The sequence below is a fragment of the Poecilia latipinna genome, unplaced genomic scaffold, assembly GCF_001443285.1.
Source record: "Poecilia latipinna isolate Pla-1442-1.1 unplaced genomic scaffold, P_latipinna-1.0 Scaffold6233, whole genome shotgun sequence".
NCBI lineage: Eukaryota > Metazoa > Chordata > Actinopteri > Cyprinodontiformes > Poeciliidae > Poecilia > Poecilia latipinna.
In genome coordinates this window covers 1-7,302 of record NW_015118849.1, presented here as the reverse complement: position 1 = coordinate 7,302, position 7,302 = coordinate 1, and the positions used below count along the sequence as shown (strand labels likewise).

The 7,302-nt window shown below is 37.9% G+C and overlaps 2 protein-coding genes across 2 annotated transcripts; one reads left to right on the top strand and one right to left on the bottom strand.

Moving 5' to 3' along the window:
- Positions 1 to 40: 40 nt before the first annotated feature.
- Positions 41 to 1,750, bottom strand: LOC106943851 (Fanconi anemia group B protein-like; the record flags this gene model as incomplete). Its single annotated transcript, XM_015027140.1, has 2 exons — positions 527 to 1,750; positions 41 to 241 (listed from the first exon to the last, which is right to left on the bottom strand). Coding segments are annotated over exons 1-2 (1,110 nt in total), but the record flags the coding sequence as incomplete, so codon positions are not given.
- Positions 1,751 to 2,087: 337 nt separating this feature from the next.
- LOC106943850 (motile sperm domain-containing protein 2-like) lies at positions 2,088 to 6,961 on the top strand. Its single transcript, XM_015027139.1, has 8 exons — positions 2,088 to 2,264; positions 2,341 to 2,398; positions 2,808 to 2,963; positions 4,375 to 4,461; positions 5,409 to 5,563; positions 6,420 to 6,480; positions 6,622 to 6,660; positions 6,744 to 6,961. Exons 1-8 carry the CDS (start codon positions 2,232 to 2,234, stop codon positions 6,944 to 6,946), a joined length of 792 nt encoding a protein of 263 aa, XP_014882625.1. The 5' UTR covers positions 2,088 to 2,231; the 3' UTR covers positions 6,947 to 6,961.
- The last annotated feature ends 341 nt before the right edge of the window (positions 6,962 to 7,302 follow it).

Genomic DNA, 7,302 nt, shown 5'->3' with positions numbered 1-7,302 from the left:
TTTTTTTTTTTTTTTTATTAGACACTGTATTATCCATAACAGGGAGCTTTATTAATATAGCTTGAAGTAACTGCAGAAGCCTTACAGAGTAAGAAATACCACAAAGGTCAGTGATGGTAAATTTTTCCAGTGGCCCACTGGATATTCCGTTATTTCTAAAGATCAACAGAATCTGTTCTGTTCCACATCCAAGGAAATCATCCATGTGTGCGGAGTCGACATCTGACCAACAGGAGGCTATCTGGAAAAGATTTGATCTTATTTAATAAGAATGGATTTCTAGAGATTAATAGATCAAAATGGGCTGAATACAGTACAGGGCAGGATACACTTTTCAGATTTTTATTTGTAAGTTAATTTGAAAACAACTTTCCATTTTACAGTTAACCAATGTGTTTTTGTTGATCACACAACTTTCAAATAAAATAGCTTAAACTTTTGTTTGTTTGTTTTTTGATAAAATGTGAAAAATTTAAAGGGACGTGAATCATTTTGTGGAATAATGTAGACTCCAGTTTATACATACCTGGAATGTTTCCTTCCATACGGCACAAACATGGCCCTGTTTAAAGGATACAACAAACAGACATCCGTTTCTTCCTGTGTCTGCCATCTGAATGTCCTCAGCCTGCCCAAAGGGAACCTCGCATGTGTCTTTTACTGTCCCGTTTTCAAAAAGCACAAGCTGCTGATTTGAAGTTGCTGCAACAACAGTACATCTCAGCACGTCATCTACTCTGTCAGCAGTGAGAACCCGCATGCACTGTGTGATGCAAATGTAGGGATGTGGTAAAACCAGAGAGCCATCAAACGCTTGTCCACCCTCAAGCAAATAGCCAAGTGTTGGAGAATGGTTAGCTAAAAGTGGTTCTGAAAGTCCAAGAGCAAAAAGCTGTCCTTTCTGGATGGGAAGTTCTCCAAAAAGACATTTTGACATTTGAATGGGGATTTTTCGCACGCCTTCTGCTTGAGGGGATGTATAAGACACACTGTTGTCATGGCTCCACATCACTGTGGGGCCCTGAAGGATGGACACCTTACCCTTCATTTGGTAGGGTAGCTTGAACTCAATGCAGGGCTCCAGCCGGTGTGAGCTTCTCAGAGCGAGTAGGCTGTACTTAAAGCTGCTTCCCTTCTCACTCTTCTTTGTTACCAAAACGAACGCAGTTTTAACCCTTTTCTGAACATCTACTGCGCATTTACACGTCACAATGTCAACATGAGCTGATAGTTTCCTACTGATTGCAGTTGCTCCCTCTGTTGCGTTCAGGAACGCGTTGCCTTCACGTTCAAAGTAGAAACTGCGGAACGTCAGGCCGCTTCTTTCGCTTACATTCACGGCTGGATCACGTTTGCAGGTGAATAGGAGTATCTTGCCACCGTATGAGAGGCCGTGGACATTTCGATTCGAATCATCTGATGACAACTTCTCCATTGTGTGAAGATTCCTGTCGGGTTCGCTCCCTTCAGGCTGGAGCCGGTGGCTTTCGTGGCAGAGCTGCTGAAAATAAAGCGATAACCATATGCTGAATGTGTCTGTGTAAAGAAAACAGAGACACAAACTTAACTTTTCACACCGGTCTTAGAAGTACAGTCAACAATGGCCTATCATATCAAAATAGCGCGCCATATTCACACTGAAGTTAGCTTCCGATTTGTAGTTAGATTTAGCAGTCTGTAAATGGATTTTTGGCTATTTTTATTGTCATTTGTAGATGAGAGGTTTTAGAAATCATGGATGCTAAAATATGTTTGTGGATAAAAATCATGTTTAAAATTAACTTGCCAAATTAACAAATTGGTAATTGCCCTTTGCCCAATTTTCATTCGGAAGCTGACTTCAGCGTCACCCCGGTAGGTGGAACTAAACTTCCTGTCAATCCTAGTGCATTGTGGGTAAGCTTCTGTAAGCACAAGATAAAACAGAATTTGCGACAATATGATAGAATTGTTAGCTATGCTTCATCCTTTATCGGAAATATTTGTAATGTTAGCGAAGAGAGTTAGAACTGTCCATTCTAAAACTCTTTTCCACACGCAAAAATGAAACAACCCTCGGAGGCGTGGCCACGAATGGAGCCAAAATGGCACCATCCGGTTCCCAGCTTCACACTTTTAGCAGTGATTCTTCAGAGCAGCTAGTTTGCTAACTTAGCAGCCTGAACAACAACAACAAAAAAAAAAACCCAACAACGCGGAACTACCACAGAGCCGCGGAGGGACAGCTGAATATGGCAGAGCATGAACCGCAGCAAGGAGAGCAGGTAGTTGATGACCGTTAACCGTTTATTCCGCAACAGTCAAACCCGAATCTAACCCGAACAAACTCTGTTTTGACAGGACCTTGAGAAGAAAATAGTGGAGATCAGGCAGAGATTCAAGAATGAGTTACTCAAAGGTAACACGGTTATTGTGGATAAGCGGATATTAACTCACTCACTCAACATAAATTTGCCTTCAGACGATTTTATTTTTTGGATCTGTTCCATTGTTACTTTTGTTTGCATACTTATTCGTATTTTTGCTTATTTGCTTTGGCAGTAAGAGCTCAGCTAAGCTTCAACAAGGACGTGAAGGGCTCCAATTAGAATTTAACAAAGTTGTTACATTCTAATTGGAGCACAGTTCTGCACACCCCAGATATACAACATTTCTGACCTCCCGTGGGACTTTAATATGGTTTATTATGGACTCCCATGAACAATTAAAGTTTTAAAACGGTTAAAGTCAGTGAGTGTTTGAAAGTGAAACCTGCTGCTTGACCTGCTTGAAGGTCATGTGATTGAGTATTTGTGCTGTGTTTGTAGACTCAACAGATAAGTATGACTCCAGGGATGTGGAGAGGATTGAGCAGGAGGATGCTCTGGTGGAAGCCTACCTCACATGGAGAATGTATGTTGTTGATGACACCTTGAAGATGATAGACGAAAGTCTACTCTGGAGAAAAGAGTTTGGGATAAATGGTAAGATGCTGGAATAACTGTTTTAATCGTCAAAAGAGTTCCATGTCAAAAGAAACGTAATTTTTATTTAAATGGCCATTGCATTGCTTTAGAAATGATACACAAGTCAATTACACAGGCATGTTAAAATTTAAAACTGCAAATTCATTCTAAAAGCTTAAATTTAGTGGTAACTTACATCCCTTATTTTACTTACTTTGCAAGAAATAAAATAAAATAAAACAAGGCCAGAATAATTAAAAAGTAAAAAGAAATTTACTTGACTTCAAAGTCTTTCTATTTTGCCATTGTATAATTTCATTTTTTTACCTATTTTTAATTTTTTTTTACCTCCTATCTGTACCAATAAACAGATGCCAAACTTTTCGCTTGGCACTAAAGCCAGAAACCTCAAACTCACTTTTTAGTTTTATATTGAAATGGAGCAAAGTTTGCTTCTGGCACTTTTGTAGTGTTTGAAGTTTGAGCAATGTAAAAGTTCTTTGTTCTAAGCAACCCACTTTTGAGCACTAAGGAAGTTTTTCTCTAAAAAGAAACTGGACCCAAATCTGGAGACGCTAAATTTAGTATTACAGATTTGACATTAATAATGCTCACAGAAATCCCCAGCAGAATCTTCTTCACTGACCAAGATTGTGCGCAAAAGCATGGAATCTGACATTTCATTCAATAACTCACAGCTTCCTGACGTAAAGTATAAATATAGAAACTCTAGAGGAAATTAAATAAAGGAGAAAAGGAACAATAAAGGCAGGTTCTGGTAGACAGCATTCATGCTAGCGCTCAAACGTACTGAAGTTCAACATCCAGCTTTGCTCAAAGTAGAAATGTTGACATTGGCATATGTGTTGCAAGCTCCTAACACAAATCTGTGGTTGCCCTTGTGCTTATCTCGGAAAAACAGAGTCTCTTTGTGTGTTAAACAGCCATATCTCCATGCATAAGTTACCACAGAGAACAATGCACTCTGTTTCTCCGGAGAAATTTGAAAGACTTGTTGTTTGCTGGCCTTTTAATCCAGTAAATTCTATTTTTCTCCGAGTTGTTTTAGGAAATGTGATTTATTTGAGTCATTAGTGTCTCAGGCCACTGGGATGTGGATGCAGGACTCATGACATGCTGTTAGTTCTCTGCTTCAACTTTTAAAAAGAGCTGATAAATGTGCGGCTTTATGTCCCCGGGATGTTGCGAGGACTGTAGGGAGCATTTTTTTTTATTTTTTATTTTTTTATTTCCTTTATATTTAGTACATCCAGGAAAAAAAAACCCAAATGAAATTCGTATGGCTCTAAATCTGAATTTTTGGGGAACCAACACCATCCGGATTGCCTCAACTGATTGCTTGTCATGTCGCCTGTATCTCTGTCTGATAATTGCCCCATCATAAGTCATTTGTTTGTCTTCATTGCAGACGTGAGCGAGGGCACCATTCCCAGGTGGATGTTTGAGAGCGGTGCCGTCTTCCTCCATGGCTACGACAGAGAAGGCAACAAACTCTGTAGGCAGACTTTCTAATACAGCCTGACCCACACACACTGGAACGACATGGATTTTCCCATTGTAATTTTTGAGTAGAAGTCCCATGGTATTTATGCTATAGATCATAAATACCAAAGCTGTTTATTTATGCCATAATATTAAATTATATATATTTTTTTGTATTTTAAATTAAAAAAATATATATCAATATCTAATTGATTTTATTTTAAATTGAAGAGCAACAATTATTCCTATTATAGATAAAATATCCCAACATATTTACACTTAAGACATAGTTATCTCTTAATTTTAGTTATTTTTGGCTTAAACTAAAAGCTGGAATAAATTTAATAGTAGTTTTTACATAAACATTTTTATTACTAAGAATTTTGTTTCATATTATATTAGTGTTGTTCTTAGATTAATATGGTGTCGCCTTATTGAGAGTGACAGGAGGTGCTCCTTTAGTTTCAATCCCATACCTGTCAATATTTTACTTTTAGAACACTTTCAAACATCTAACCTCGTCTTTGTTGCAAGTAAAGGAAAATGGTAGCATGTTACTTTTAACCAACTCTAACCACCAGTGCACAGCAACAGGTGGTTTGTTGTCCAGAGACAATAGATGAAAAATAGCCTTTTGGCTAATTCTGGCGCATTTACAGAAATGTTAATTTCTGTACCAAATCAATTAAATTACTCTAAATTACTTAGCTGTATGCTACTTACAGTTAAGGGGAAAAAAATGTTGGTCTCTGTAGCACTTCCTCCTGCATCTCATGAAAAGGAATTTAAATCATGGCACACTTTGGTGGAAAGCATTTAGAGACTAGCTTTTTTAAAATCTTGGTTGCCAACACATGCCTAATGCACTGACGGCTCAGCCATTATGTTTTCATGAAAGACATATATGAGCATTTCTGACTCGTTTTAAGAAATAAAACAGACCCTGTTCTTTGCGTACAGTCTGGTTTAAGGTGAAGCTGCACATCAAGGATGCAAAAACAGTCGTGGACAAGAAGAAGTACGTCGCCTTCTGGCTGGAGCGGTACGCAAAGAAGGAACCCGGGATGCCGCTCACCGTGGTGTTTGATATGACGGAGTCCGGCCTTAGCAATATTGTAAGTCCAGCCTTGTGTGTTTTCATTGTTTTTCAGCTCAGCTGGAGTTTTGTTATGAAAAAGAACATCTCATATGGTCATATCTCCTGGCATTTGTGAGAGGATGTAGCAAGGCGGCGAGCTCTTCAGTGGTTTTTAACACGTTGAAGATTAAAGTAGCCTTTAAATCCTGATGGTCAATTCGAGTTGACTGTCTAATCCTTTCACTCACTTTCTCTCAGTCAGTGACGCCCTGCTGGAGAAAGGACTGTTAAATCTGTCATTGCCCAACACAAGCCAACTATAGACACATGACATACAATTATTTGTTTAGAAGAGCAGATGAGAGAGACTTGAGGTGGGGGGTTCTTTCGAAGCCCACGATGAGCTTCACTAGAGCCAGTCAGTGTGATCTAATTAGGGCTTAGGAGTGAGTCCACTGCAAATGAGTGAGGCTTCAAGCCTGTTATGGAGCCTGGCCAAGGCCTAAAGATCCTTCCTGTTGGCCTTTCGGACAGCCTGTCTGATCTACTCAAATAGTATAGACAGTAGAAGAAGAACCACCACATGAAACTTGCCAAGCTGCAGAAGAAATCTTTGAATTATGTTTTAATATAGTTCAATAAACAGCGGAGACCCGAGACTTCTTCTTTTATCAGTGTTGAAAAGTATTGAAAATTGTTCAAACGGACTTGCATTTAATTTTTATTTAATCCTTAGTGGGTAACTTCAGATCTAGAGGCGATCAAATGAGAACAAACATCCTCCTATCATAATCATTTTCTTATGCATATTTTTGTGCTACTTTATACTAAGACTTTTGAGGTCGTTTCCTTTGTGAATCTCTTAATTTATAATTTGTTTTTGTTTGTTTTAGGACATGGACTTTGTGAAGTATGTCATCAATTGCTTCAAAGTATACTATCCAAAGTTTTTATGTAAGTAACATAACACTGAAAGATATTATGACATACCAAGGATATTATATTCCAATTACGGATTGCTTGTGATCTTTGCAGCTGCTTTTAAGTCAAATATGCACAAAAGAACACAGTTGTTTTGTTTTTTGTTTTTTTCAGCTAAAATGATCATAGTGGAAATGCCTTGGATCATGAACGGTGAGGATAAGTCTGATTGATGATTTTTGCTGCACTGTGACTTCATTAAAAACATGATTTCTAAACGTTTATCCTGGTTACAGCGGCATGGAAGATTATAAAGTCCTGGTTGGGACCAGAAGCCATCGCAAAGCTGAAGTTTGCAACCAAAGCTGAGATTCACACATATATTGGTGCAGAGCACCTGCCGCCTCACCTGGGTGGATCGGTATGCTCCTGTGTTTTTCGTCACCCCCCTCGATGTGCTCAATTCTCGGATTTGCTTCATTTAGAAAATAAATGTTAGAATCGGCTAATATTGTTTTTTTTACATTTTGGAGAAACTCCATTATATCAAATGGCTGTTAATTAGCCTTTCAAAAGTATTCTTACTTCTTAAACCTTTTCACATTTTTAAATGTACCACAAAAACAAGCCTTAATGTATTTTGGTGGGATGTGGATGGAAAATGATACAAGGGTTTTACATTTTTTACTAATATGTCAAATGTATATCCTGTAGAATCTTTCGCTGCAATTACTGCTGCACATATAGACACTGAATTTATTTTGCATATATATATATATATATATATATATATATATATATATATATATATATATATATATATATAGATATATATCTTTTTTTTTTTTTTTCTCC